The 14,614-nt window shown below is 39.6% G+C and overlaps 1 protein-coding gene across 7 annotated transcripts in view; it reads left to right on the top strand.

Moving 5' to 3' along the window:
- RYR2 (ryanodine receptor 2) overlaps window positions 1-14,614 on the top strand; it is a 756,727-nt gene that overhangs the window by 510,019 nt on the left and 232,094 nt on the right. For all 7 annotated transcript variants that reach the window (XM_032312097.1, XM_032312094.1, XM_032312091.1 and 4 more), the window contains 6 exons: window positions 5,359-5,567; window positions 6,003-6,355; window positions 7,975-8,089; window positions 10,109-10,269; window positions 12,080-12,239; window positions 13,052-13,138. In XM_032312097.1, coding sequence (XP_032167988.1) covers window positions 5,359-5,567; window positions 6,003-6,355; window positions 7,975-8,089; window positions 10,109-10,269; window positions 12,080-12,239; window positions 13,052-13,138 — 1,085 coding nt within the window. The remainder of the gene's footprint in view (window positions 1-5,358; window positions 5,568-6,002; window positions 6,356-7,974; window positions 8,090-10,108; window positions 10,270-12,079; window positions 12,240-13,051; window positions 13,139-14,614) is intronic.

Raw genomic sequence — 14,614 nt, 5'->3', positions numbered from 1 at the left:
AAGAAAACTTCCCTTAGACATCCCCAGGTTTTGTTATTTGCAGGGTGTCAGTTAAGGTAACTGCAACAGAAGATGGAGAAGGCAAAGCACAGGAAGGTAGGACCAACATTTTACTTATGCCGAGGTATATGCCTGAATCCGGGGAAATCTGTTTTCTCGTGTCGGAGTATTTGTGTGTTCAACTTATTTCGAACTGATAAAGAATTGAACCTCTGTTACCATGTTTTGCTCTGGGCAGTGGTTGAGAATGATGTCATTTATCAACCCATCTTGCTTAATTTATGGCAAACATTCAGTAAGTCCTGATAGCATTTATCCTTTCCTGACATCATATTTTATATCTGTATATATAACTATATTTATTTACTTAGTATGCCTGCCCAAAGGTGAGCTCCAGAAAGGGAAAATTTTGTTCACAGATGTATCCCCAGCCAAGAACGGTGCTTGGCACATGGTAGGTGTTCACTGAATACTTACTGAATGGCAGGACCTGACACTAAAGGAAGACAGTGTTGAATAGTAACTTAGAGCAGGGTTTGGCGTACTAAGGCCTGAAGCAGACCCAGCTTGCCACCTGTTTTTGTAAATAAAGTTTTATTGGAATACAGTCACACACATTCATTTATTTTTTCGGCCCCTTTTGGACTTTCACTCAGGTTTGAGTAGTTTCACCACAAAACCTAAACTCTGTCCTCTGGTTATGTATGGCCCTGACTTAGAGCATGGCCCTTATGATCAAGCAGGTCTGGGTTTCTTCTCTGGCTACTTGGCTGTGAGCAAACAATTTAAGCTAAAATGTTGGTTGCCTTGTCAGGAAAGTGATAACAACGATTCCTGTCTCAACCAACGGTTGTTATTGTTCTTTGAGAGGAGCATCAGATAAAAACACTCAGGGGGAGAGCCTGGGTGGCTCAGGAGGTTAAAGCTTCTGCCTTTGGCTCAGGTCATGATCCCAGGGTCCTGGGATTGAGTCCCACATTGGGCTCTCTGCTCAGCGCGGAGCCTGCTTCCCTCTCTCTCTCTCTGCCTGCCTCTCTGCCTACTGTGATCTCTTGCTCTCTGTCAAATAAATAAATAATCTCTTTAAAAAAAAAAAAAACCACTCAGGGACCATCACAGCCTCGTGTGATTGACATGTTATCTATTGTCTGTACCTTTATTTGCTAGGCACTTTGCCACGTACTGGCCAAATGCAGGGGCCTGACGCCTGGCCTATCTGTCACGAGACTGCAAAGTACAGTAGTTTCCCTCCGCTCTCTTCCTTGACGTCATGGCCATCCAGTTGCTCCTGCTGTGCATACGCTAATTTAAAAACATGGAATTTTTAGAAATATTGGTCATCTTCTGATCACAGAAGTTTTATAAAAGCTACATGTTCAGGGGCGCCTGGATGGCTCAGTAGGTTAAGTACCTGACTCTTGATTTCAGCTCAGGTTGTGATCTCAGGGTTGTGAGATCGAGACCTTCGTCCAGTTCTGTGCTGGGTTCCTCATGCTTAATCTTAGTCTTAATGCTTAAGATTCTCTCTGTCCCTCTACCCCCGCTACCCCTCCCCACCTCCACAGCTAGCAGTCTCTCCCACTCTCTACAAACAAAACAAACAAAACCACATCTTCAGAAGTCACAGTATGATTTAAATTTTATTAAGTTGATTCCATCTAAGTTAAAAAGGGGAAAAAATAGACCCATTTCTCCTTATGGATGTTCTTTCATGAATACATGCCTTGAAAGGGCCTTAAAACAGGAAAGCAGTAAAAATACCATGTACAAGTGTATATCTGCTGTAAACTAATGAAACATTACATCTATTTACTTGTTGATCAAGAAGTAATAAGTTCTGGTTGAATATTTGGGAAATACAAGGGAGTATAATGAAAATGGCTAAAGGCTATATAGATTCCTACTACCCCGAGAGAAATTTGATTTTAATGTATTTTTCCTCCATTGGAAGCATTGAGATGTTAAAATAATGTTCTCCATCCACCTTTTTAATGTAATATTATAAATGCTGTTTATGATATAAAAATATTTTAAACTTAACCTTTGATTTTTTTAACCAACTTTCTATTTTGAGAAATAGCCTTTCAGGAAAGTATGAGAATAGTGCAGTGGATACCTCTTTACCTTTCACTGGGAATCACCACTTGTGTTAGTTTTGTTATGTTGGTTTTCTCTCTCTCTGCAATTATAATCTGATGAGTCCTGAACATGATTTTTGATGCCTGCACATACTCTGTTTTGTGCATATATCATACTTGTCCATTCTTCTATTGTGGCTGTTTAGTTACTTTTACCTCCCCTCCAGTTTTAAATTTTGTTCACTGAGCATCTATGTTTTAAGCACTATCCACAAAAGATCTCATTTTTAAAACCGTAATCCTGTGGGGTAGATGTTACAGAAAAAAAGGATCAACGCTTAGAGAATTTAAGTACCTTGTCAAAGGTCAAAAAGCTGGGAGTTGGTGGAACAGAGATTTTAATGCAGGTCTCACACTTCAAGCTCCATAATCTTAGTCATTTCAAAGGACCTGCACCTGTCCGCCATCTTTGATGATAACTCCTCTGAGAAACCCACCTAATTTTCATCTCTCTCCTCTTCCTCTGCTCTTAGCACCCCATCTCTGTAGATGGTTCAAGAGGTATAACTTCTTTGCCTGTCTTCCCCCCTCATTAGACTGTGAGAACTTTCGGGCTGATGCCTTGATGTCAGTCAACTTTTATTCCCAGTTTCTCACATTTGGGAGCTGCTCATAAGTATTTATTGGATAAGGAAATGAATGGTTGAAAGTGTCTTGATGCATATTATGAAATTGTACTTCATGAATTTGTACTCATTTAATTTTATTGGTGAGATTTCTGATGCTGAACTCACCATACACCCAGCAGCATTGAGAGCTTGATCTTCCAAAGGCTGAACTTGTTTGACTATTTTATATCCGCATTACTCTTATAACATTTCTGTAGGAGAAGGGTGTAGGCATATTCTGGCTCTCCAGTTTATTAAGTGACTAGTGTATTTTTACAAAGGCTATCACTTGTTTTCATAGCAAAATACATATTCAGCGAAGAAAATGTGTTAAACTGAGAAGCAGAAAAAGAAAGAACAAAGCGTGTTAAAAAATCCTACCATTCTGTCCGTTTCTAATAAAAAAACTTCTGTTTTCCCGGCTTTCAAAATAAATCATATGCTAAGGCTTTCTTTCATAAGATAATATTTACTATGAATATTTTTTCTATATATTAATGAATCCTTGAAAAACAGTTTCAAAAACTAAATAGTATTACATCTCAAGGGAAAAACATATACTTACTGTGCTAACAATGTCCTCTGGTCATAAACACAGCCACAGAGAACAGTTTGGGATATGAATCTTTGTGGGCAACCCAAGTTACTTGTTTTTTTTTTTTAAATGAAAATATTTCAAACATACAGAAAAGTTTGGATATTAGTATAACAAACACTCCAAAATCTACTATGCAAGTGTATATATCTTCCCTTATAGGGTAGGAATTCCTTCTCCATGTAAAGTGACTAGCAAGAAGTAAGTCTTTACAATCCGAGATGTTTCTATCTTGGTATCCCCTAGTTTATGTCAAATGGGTGTTAGATTTGCCAATTTGTGCAAATGTGGCTCAGGCTGTCTCAGGTCCATTGTATTTATCCAATCCCTTCCTTTGATTCCTTTGGGGACACTTCTTTCAAACAATTTCCCTTGACTGCTGCTTCAAGAGTTGTCACAGCTGCAGACACAGCTGTGGGTTTTAGTTTTAACTAGAAACTCATCATTCACACTTCCTTGAACACAGCTGGGTGTGTTCTTGCTTCCTGGTCGGTAGCTCTGTTCTACAACCATTTATTTGCGTATATATCCCAATGAATACAAACTGAGTGAAATCATTATGGATTATGGGATGTAATTTTTGCTGTCTCATGCTATTTTGAGGGTTATATATCGCGTTTATTGTCACTAATTTCAACAAGGGAAGAAATATAAATCATAATGGTAGTTAGACAATTGCTAGCTTTTTCTTAGGATCCACTGCTTTTTTGATCCGTAAATTAGATCCTCTACTCTGTAGACTGTATTTATTGTGCTGACTACTGGAATTTCTGTGTGAAATATTCTAGAAGGAAATGAAGAGTACATAAACATCCCTCCGCATACCCCCCCCCCCCCCACACACACACACTGAAAAATTTCATCCCAGCCCTGGCTAAAGACAACCGATTACAAAGAATTCAAAGAAACGATGAACAGAATTAACATAGATTCCCCCTTTTTATTCAGTAGTGAAAAGATTTACTAATCCTGCCACACATTAGATTAGCTGATGAAATGGTTTCGTTTTTGCCCCTGTTGCTTATTTCTGTTGCTTTTGATTTAGATTCTTGTTTCCTTTTAACTTATACTTTAATTTCATACCTTAATTATTTAGGTTAGACGTGAATTGCCCTACTTAATCTATAATGGCTGTGACATCAAAGGGAAGGGGACAGATGGAGGCGTTTCAGTGGGATTTTTAGCAACTACTTCTGAATATTTATTTATTTACATATGTTTTCTATACTTAGATCTAGTGTCCCCCAGAAAAAGGCACAATTTTTCCCCCAAAATAAAAAGCAGCTATAAGTGAATGAGAACTTTTGAAAATGTTGTCTTTCATCTTTTTCCCTTGAGTTCTTTTTTTTTTTCTAATTATTTATTTATTTATTTGACAGAGAGAGATTACAAGTAGGCAGAGAGGCAGGCAGAGAGAGAGAGGAAGAAGCAGGCTCCCTGCTGAGCAGAGAGCCCGATGCGGGACTCGATCCCAGGACCCTGGGACCATGACCTGAGCCGAAGGCAGCGGCTCAACCCACTGAGCCACCCAGGCGCCCTTTTCCTTGAGTTCTATATGAAGAAGTCTGTAGCTCAGCCTGTGCTCAGTACTTCCGTGTTTCAAATGCTTGTTCTAGATTGAACCCACCTTCTTTCTTACCTTCCCTCTGTGAGGGAGTCCCATGCATTCCTGAGCTAAGAGGCTGTGGGTTGGGGACATCCTTCTGTTACTGGCCACCCTAAGACCCCAGGAGGACTGGGGGCTGCTGAGCACTTCTCTCATTTCACAGAAGTCCAGGGTGAAACTAAGGTCTTATCTAGGGGCCATGTTTAGTAAATTATGATCAAACCCTGATCTTCTGACCCTTACGTTTAATACTTAGCGTCAGTGGTCTCTTCTCCAAATAATGTATTACCTCACGCCAACGTCTTTCCCAAAGACAAGAGTTCTGGAACAATGCTTTTGGGAATTCCAATCAAACAGGCTGTCACACGAATGATACTGAACATTTGATTTTTTTTTTTTCTTTCCTCCCAGGATTCATTCCTGTCTGTAGCCTTGGAGTGGCTCAAGTGGGCCGCATGAACTTTGGAAAGGATGTCAGCACCTTGAAATATTTCACCATCTGTGGCTTACAAGAGGGCTATGAACCATTTGCTGTTAACACGAACAGGGATATTACGATGTGGCTGAGCAAGAGGCTTCCTCAGTTTCTCCAGGTCCCATCCAATCACGAGCATATCGAGGTTTGCTTTTTCTTTAAAATTCAGACCATTGCCAAAATCCAGGGATGGAATGAATGTCCTTACACGTGGGAATTCCCCCCTTGGACAGTTATTGCCACTTACTTAAAAAAGTGGCCCTGAAGTGTTACGTGATGGTGGAATCCGAACTCAGCATGAGGTTCTGATTTTAGGCACTTCATGGGGCCTTTACTGAGCAACACCAGGCTCAATCTGAATAAATGTAATTGTAACGTGAATTTCCCAAACTGCCTTTGGAAATGACTCAAAGCTCTGAGTCCGTAACGTAGTACTGACTGTGTTTCATCTCGTCATTCCCAAAACTCTGCCGCGTGTGGGCCGTGTTTGGGGTTTGAAAAAAGTGATGTCTGTTAACATCTTTAGAATCAGGAGGTCGACAGTGTGGATTCATATCTGAACTCCTGCTTCCATTTCTAGGTGACCAGAATAGACGGCACCATAGACAGTTCTCCGTGTTTAAAGGTCACTCAGAAGTCCTTCGGTTCTCAGAACAGCAGCACCGATATCATGTTCTATCGGCTGAGCATGCCCATCGAATGTGCAGAGGTTTTCTCCAAGACGGTGGCAGGAGGACTCCCAGGCGCCGGGCTCTTTGGGCCCAAGAATGATCTGGAGGATTATGATGCAGATTCTGACTTTGAGGTTCTAATGAAGACCGCTCACGGCCATCTGGTGCCAGATCGAGTGGACAAAGACAAGGAAGCCACAAAACCAGAGTTTAATAACCACAAAGATTATGCTCAGGAAAAGCCCTCTCGTCTGAAACAAAGGTCATTGATACATGCAACATGATTTAAAATGTGTCTTTATTATGTGGGGTGGGGTACAGGAGAGAGCAAGGGATTGCCCAGTGTCTATTTCTTCTTACCCCCTTCTATGTATAAAGGATTCGACAGGGGACAAGAGAGCAACCTGTTTGCTATCTTGTTTGTTACCACAGACATAATCTATGCCAAGAGTTACTTATTTAAAGCACTTCTTTATTGTGGTAAGAAACACATAACAAAATTTGCCATTTTAGCCATTTTTTAAGCGTATGGTTGAGTAGTGTGAAGTAGATTTGCATCGTTGTGAGACAGGTCTCCAGAACTTTCTCATCTTGCAAAACTGAAACTCTGTCCCCATTAAACAACTCTCCTTTTCCACCTCCCCACCAGCCTGTGGTAAGCACAGTTCTACTTTTTATTTCTATGAATTTGACCCCTTTCTGAACTGGAATCATAACGTATTTTTTTCTGTGTCATTGACTTAACTCACTTAACCTAATGCCCTCAAGGTTCATCCATGTTATTGCACATGGCAGAACTTCCTTCCTTTCTAAGGCTGAATATTATCACGTTGAGTATAGACACCTTGTGTTTAGCCATCCATCCACTGGTGGACATTTGGGTTGATTCTGCCTCTTGGCTATTGTATATAGGGCTGATATGAACATGCATGTGCAAATATATTTTCAAGATCCTACTTCAAATTATTCTGGACATACACCCAGAAATGGAATCGCTGCTGGTTCTCTTTTTAAGGTTTCAAGGAACCTTCATAGTCTTCTCCGCAGTAGTTGCACCATTTTATATTCCCACCAACAGGGCACAAGTGTTCCAGTTCCTCCACATTCTTAGCAACCCTTGTTATTTTCTGATTTTTTGATGTTGGCTATCCTAATGGCTGTGAAATGACTTCTCGGCTGTGGGTTTGATTTGCATTTCCCTGATGATTAATGATGTTGAGTATCTTTTCATGTGCTTATAGGCCATTTGTGGATCATCTTTGGAGAAATGTCTTTTCAGGTTCTTTGCCCTTTTTTTTTTTTAAATGGGTTATTTGCTTCTTGGTTGTTGAATTGTAGGAGTTCTTTATATATTCTGGATATTAAACCCTTATCAGATACATAATTTACAAGTATTTTCTCCTAAGAATTAGTTTTATGAGATGTTTATATTTATGTTCTTGGTTGAAAGTTAAAGAGTATTCTAAGTAGTATTTTTTTAGACAAGGAGGCAAGTTATTTTAGCATCCTTTTTTGTACTAAATCCTAGTTTCTCAACATCGGCGTGATCAATGCTCTGGGTTAGGCAGTTACTTGTTGTGAGAGTTTGTCCTGTTAATTGAAGGATATTTAATAACATCCGTGGCCTCTAACCACTAGATGTCATTGGCACACACCCCCAGCTGTGTCAAACAAAAATGTCTCCAGATAGTACCAGATGTACTATCTGGTACTGTAGTATCTGGTATTACCAGATAGTACTATACTATCTGGTACTCCAGATAGTACCAGAGCAAAATCACCCTGGTTTCGAACCACTCTACTAAAATGATTATATGCTCATGTTCCAATGAGGCAGAACATTTGAGTGTTGCTTATTCTTAATCCTATACTGTATTTCAGATTTTTGCTTAGAAGAACAAAGCCAGATTACAGCATGAGCCATTCTGCAAGACTCACGGAAGATGTCCTTGCAGATGATCGAGATGATTACGATTACTTGATGCAAACATCCACGGTATGAGGTTGCAGCTTTTGTCACATACTCCTCTTTGTCCCTTATTATGTGTTGCACTTTGTAGAGTTCATTTTCATTCATCCTGTCTAGCCAACTTATTTAAAATTATTATTTGCTTATATTTTGGGGATCGAAAATTTGAAAAGTATAGGTGTATTCTGATATATGTTACCTACCAAGAGACCTATTTTAGACAGAACATCCTGATGGTGTGCTTAATCTTGATTTGCTGTCCATCTTCTTTTTCTTTTCTTTCTTGTTTTTTTTTTTTACTTTTTAAAAATATTTTATTTTATTTTTTTCAGTGTTCCAAAATTCATTGTTTATGTATCACACCTAGTGCTCTATGAAATACATGCCCTCCTTAATACCCACCAACAACCCCCCATGCCCATACCCTCCAAGATCCTCAGTTTGTTTCTCAGAGTCCACAGTCTCTCATGGTTTGTCTCCCTCTCTGGTTTCCCCCAACTTACTTCTCCTCTCCATCTCCCAGTGTCCTCTGTATTATTCCTTATGCTCCACAAGTAAGTGAAACCATAAGATAATTGACTCTCTCTGCTTGACTTACTTCACACAGCATGATCTCTTCCAGTCCCATCCATGTTGATACAAAAGTTGAGTATTCATCCTTTCTGATGGAAGCATAATACTCCATAGTATATATGGACCATATCTTCTTTATCCATTCGTCAGTTGAAGGGCATCTTGGTTCTTTCCACAGTTTGGCGACTGTGGCCACTGCTGCTATGATCATTGGGGTACAGATGGCCCTTCTTTTCACTACATCTATATCTTTGGGGGTAAATACCCAGTAGTTCAATTGCAGGGTTATAGGGTAGCTCTATTTTTAATTTCTTAAGGAATACACTGTTTTCCAAAGTGGCTGTACCAACTTGCATTCCCAGCAACAGTGTAAGAGGGTTCCCCTTTCTCCACATCCTCTCCAACACTTGTGGTTTACTATCTTGTTGATTTTGGCCATTCTAACTGGTGTAAGGTGGTATCTCAATGTGGTTTTGATTTGAATCTCCCTGATGGCTAGTGATGATGAACCTTTTTTCATGTGTCTGTTAGCCCTTTGTATGTCTTCTTTGGAGAAGTGTCTGTTCATGTCTTCTGCTCATTTTTTGATATGATTATCTGTTTTGTGTGTGTTGAGTTTGAGGAGTTCTTTATAGATCTTGGATATCAGCTGTTTGTCTGTAGTGTCATTGCGAGTATCTTCTCCCATTCCATAGGTTGCTATCCTATTTCTTGAAAAAATTTTGATTTCCACTTAATTTTTCCAAGTGCATATGATTTCCTTAATCTTAGCAATATGTCTAAAGGAAGGTGATTTCATATACGTTGTCGGAGGTCACATTTTGCCAGATGCTATTTACAGTTTTCAAAACATCTTTTCCTAAAAAATCCAAGTAAGAAAAAGAATATAGACTTCTAGCCCTCATAGAAAAACCCCACATTTGGGCTAGATTTTCACATATTCTGAGCTATTTCAAAGTGATTTTAAGGTGGCAAATACTATGTTATCGGTAGAAAAGGTGAAGCATATTCAAATAGTGGATAACAGGTATAAAGACTCCAGCACTGATTGGTGTGCTTCTGTAAGCTTACATGCCTAAATGGATTATTTTTCTGCATAAGTGTACTATATATGTATACATGCATTTGTAGGTGTGCTATGAATGTACATGGACTGATTTTATAAAACTTACTTTTATACTTTATGAAAGTATAGAACTTTTATACTCATAAGTAGTATAAAGAGCCTGAAATCACTTGGAATGTTTGCTCTGACAAATCCTTTTCTCTTTTTCCCATTATTTCTTATTTAATTTCCCTTTGCTCTAATTTAAGACCTATTTCACAATGTTAGTTCTTTGTACCTGTAACATTTGAATTAGGCCAAATGATTTTAAACAAAGAAATAACAGCCTTAGGGCAGTTTAAAGACACTGCATATCAAGGTTTTGTTTCTTCTTACTTTGCCAACATTTGTTTTTACTGTCTTGACAGTACTATTACTCAGTGAGAATCTTTCCTGGCCAAGAACCTGCTAACGTCTGGGTAGGCTGGATTACATCAGATTTTCATCAATATGATACAGGCTTTGACTTGGACAGAGTTCGTACAGTAACCGTTACTCTAGGAGACGAGAAGGGAAAAGTGCATGAGAGGTCGGTTTTTCTCAATTTTCTTTTTACATGAATGATATCTGATGAAAATGTTGATCAACCTAGGTCTTTGTTTTTTCCCCCTTGGATTTCATGTCCAGAATAATACTGTATTTATAGAAGCAATATCATCAAACCATTAATGTCAGTGTCCTTTTTGTTACTCCTACAAACCAGTAAGGAATCTGAATATATTAAAAGTGAAAAACATTATAAAGTAAGAGCAGTGCATCCTTTTCAGGTAGTACTCATATATTCCTTCAGGTGACACTGGATGTGACTAACAGTTTGGGTTACCTGTACTTAGCCTTTGTTTTGGCGATTAGGGACGGGTGAATGTGAGACCTCTGTGGTCTGCAATGTGTCTGGGGAACTGTTGATGTGGTGGGGAGATAAACGTGAAGAGAATATGGGCTAGTAGTTGAGACCAGGTGGACACGTTTGAACTCAGACTGAGGACTAGTGGGTTCTTTCCTCAGCTTTGCCATTGACTCGCTGTGTGGCTTTGGGTAAGTCACTTACACTTTCTGTGCCATCCTTTTTCATTTGTAAGACAAAACCAAACTCAAACCAAACCTTCAAAAAAGTGAAGAAGGCTATCTTCCTTGTGGAATAAGACAAGAGAAGATCTGACCATTTGCTTCTACCTTTTGTGCCCATGCATCCTCTCTGATCTGCTGTGACAGGTCTCATAGAGAAAGGCCTCCATACCTTGCTTCTCTTCTATACCATCGTTTGTGGTGACTGGAAGCTCACTCTCCTGCCTTCAGGTCGTTACACTGGAGCCCTTGAGACAGTGGGCCGAGCCAAAATCTCCAGTCAAGAGTGCTTTACATCAGTATGGGGGTCCCAAACCACCTGTCTCCAGGAATATTCTTGCAGGACACATTGGATTTTCAGAGATGGCAACAGTATAAGGAAATAACCCAACAGAGGAATGGGATACCTTAGAGATGGTTTTAGCCTTAGAAGGGTTGTCGGATCTTACGTAAATAGTGCAAAGAAACAGAGCCAACTTGATTATTCCAAAACTGACTTTATCTGAGCCTTCTTTTTCTTTTCCTCCTACTTGCCTGCCTTTGACTTTTTTTTACTAGTTTCATGAGCTCACCACTCTGCTGTGGCAGAGAAAAGGAAGGAGGCAAAGCTGAAATCACTTAGGTTTATTACCATCTCTTGTAAAGGTTTCGTGAAGGTGAAACAAGGGTTTGTTGTTAATATTGCTGATTTTATGCATATTCTAGCTAATTTTTTCTCTCATAACAGATCACCGGGAATTGTCCACAAAGGGGCATCATTTTAGTCAAATTTTAAATATACTGAATCATTGATGGCTCACGTAGAGTTTGCCTAAGGACTTTGATAGTGTTTGGAAATGAATGCTTCTCAACCCCAAACAAGTGGTTAAAAAAAAAAAGGAAAAAGAAAAAAAAAAAGAACCCTTTGAGAATGAAAATTGCAAATTTGGATGATTATTAAATAGTTAAACTTTTTTGAACCTCAGGAAAAGGTCCAGTTTGGTTTGAGTTTTTGGAGGGAAGGTGCAGGTCAGTTTTTACTTGGTTCCAACTTGTTGACCTGTCTCCATTAGGTGTGAAATTCAGAGACGTGTAAGACCTGATTCAGAATGTCCACAAAGTCAATGGGATTTTGCTCAGAATCACAGAATCGGGCCCATTGTGCACCTCTCCCATTACAGCATGAGCTTGTTGCTTGCGCAGCATAATTTAGGTTTAGTTTGCAAGATATACACGCTTTCTGTTATGTCTGTGGTTGTACAAAGATGAAAATGTGGTTTCTTTTTGAAATTCAGCATCAAACGCAGTAACTGCTATATGGTGTGTGCGGGCGAGAGCATGAGCCCCGGGCAAGGGCGCAACAACAATGGCCTGGAGATTGGGTGCGTCGTGGACGCTGCCAGCGGGCTGCTCACGTTCACTGCCAACGGCAAGGAGCTGGGCACGTACTACCAGGTCTGTGGGCAGAGATGGTGGTGTGCTTCCAGAAAGAAAGCCTTTCTTCCCATGAGAAGAAAGCACATTTTATTGTTTATTTTTTTTTAAGATTTTATTTATTTATTTGACAGAGAGAAATCACAAGTAGACAGAGAGGCAGGCAGAGAGAGAGAGAGGGAAGCAGGCTCCCCGCCGAGCAGAGAGCCCAACGCGGGACTCGATCCCAGGACCCCGAGATCATGACCTGAGCTGAAGGCAGTGGCTCAACCCACTGAGCCACCCAGGTGCCCCGAAAAACACATTTTAGATCAAAAAGTACATTAGAAATTAGAAGGAAACAGTGGTGTCCCTGGGCGGCTCAGTTGATTAATCTCAACTCTTGATTTCAGCTTAGGTCATGAGCTCAGGTTTGTGGGGTCGAGCACTGGCTCAGGCTCTGGGCTCAGCAGGGAGTCTGCCTAGGTTTCTTTCTTTCTCCCTCTCCCTCTGCCCCTCCCCCTTACATGGGATCCCTCTTTTTCTGTCTCTCAAGTAAATAAATTAAATCTTAGGAAAGAAAAGAAATTAGAAGAAAATGAAAATAGAAATGAGTTTAATTCTACCCTTCGTCCTCTGTTTGAATAATAACAGTGCCTTTCAGAGGAAACAGTATATTCCTCCAAAAATGTTCATATGATAACACCATTAAATAGTCCAAAATCATTATTGAAAGAGGGTATTTGTCTGAGAGAATGCAGATGTCCAGTCCCCTTCTAGTCATTATAAAGAAAATATTTTCTCTTAGCATTCCTTCATTAACTAATCTTACCAAATTCATTTGTTTATTTAAGGTGGAGCCAAGTACAAAATTATTTCCTGCAGTGTTTGCACAAGCAACAAGTCCCAATGTTTTCCAGTTTGAGTTGGGAAGAATAAAGGTAAGAAAGACTCATTGCTGATATTATATTTGGGGTCTTTCTATTAGGGAATAGCAGTTATTTCTTAAATGAATTCAATTTTTTTTTTTTTTTAGTACTCATATTAGTTGCGTAAATGATCCTTTAAAAGAAAGGTAAGCCATGTTTGAAAGTTTTGTAATATCCTTCAGGTCACTGGGGCAATGAAATTATTTAGAAAGGGTTTTAGCAGCAATTTAAAGTATTTATTAATTCATTGAAATGGTTAAAAACAAAAAAGGGTTTCTCTGTGATCATCGAAAGTATTAGATACAATAAAACTAAGCTTATATGGAATAAAAATGCCCAATAACATACCATTTGATAATCATTGAATTCAGAAGTGAACTAGTAGTTCACTTTAAGTGGGCTTAAAGACCTGAAACTCCTACTTAGTGGTAAGTGCTAGAACAGGGCAGGTATAGAGAACTGTGGGAACACATGGAAGAGCAGAGAAGTTGGAGGTTGGAGGGGGTAGATCAAGTAAAACTAAAAGAAGAGAGGACATGCAGGTCGATTCTTAACTGTGGGATAAGAGCTCTCAGAATACATCTAATAGGAGAGGCCGTTCTGGACAGAGAGCCCAAGAAAGCAAAATTATGTGAGTCAGAGAGCTGGAGGTTAAAGAATTCATTGGGACTCTCTCTCACCAAGGGTGCCTTCCAGGATGTGGCTGGAGATCAATGTGGATAGAAGGGAGACTGAGTCCCAGCAAGCTGGAAAGGCCTTGAATGCCTTGCTAAGAAATTGGCACCTGTTATGTAGACAGTGTTGATCCATTGGAAATGTGAAGCAGGAGCCTGAGTATAATTAAGCCTGTTTTGGAAAAATACATTGACAGTCACACGGAGGTGGAAATTTGGAGAGGGGTCTGCTGTCTCGAGTTGAGAACGGGCAGGAATAAGGAGGTGCTGCCGATCTCATACTGTCTGCACATGACAAGGTGATGAGAGTCGTGGAAGTTGTAATGGAGAGAGAATGATAAATGAGAAGATGCTGTAGAGGAGAAATGGATAAAATGTGACAATTGGATCGATAGGATTTGTTGCTGAATGGGATTCAGGTACTCAAGAAAGTGAAGAATCAGGGATTAAATTAATTTTTTAATTTTTTTAGTTTGGATAACTAAGGAATGTTAATACATCAAGCAGAAGAGCTTGTTGAAATGCAGGAGAAGGAACTGAATTGAATTTTGCAATTGTACATTTGAGATGCCAGGCACACATCAGGATGGATACAGTAGATGGTTTTTCAGAGCTGCCTCGGTGAACTTGGACATGTTCCTTCAGCTGTGTGAGCTCCGTTTCTGCCTTTGTGAAATGAGATTCTTAGCAGCCACAGGAAGGCAAATATAATATGGACTAAAGGAATCCATGACTGTTACTCATTAGGAAGGCTTCTCTGACCTTGCCAGAAGAATTTCAGCAAAATGATGGATCAAGCTATATTATAGCAAAT

This window comes from Mustela erminea, chromosome 14, assembly GCF_009829155.1.
Source record: "Mustela erminea isolate mMusErm1 chromosome 14, mMusErm1.Pri, whole genome shotgun sequence".
Classification (NCBI taxonomy): domain Eukaryota; kingdom Metazoa; phylum Chordata; class Mammalia; order Carnivora; family Mustelidae; genus Mustela; species Mustela erminea.
The sequence above is the reverse complement of the archived record's forward strand: the minus strand, read 5'-3'. Positions and strand labels throughout refer to the sequence as shown.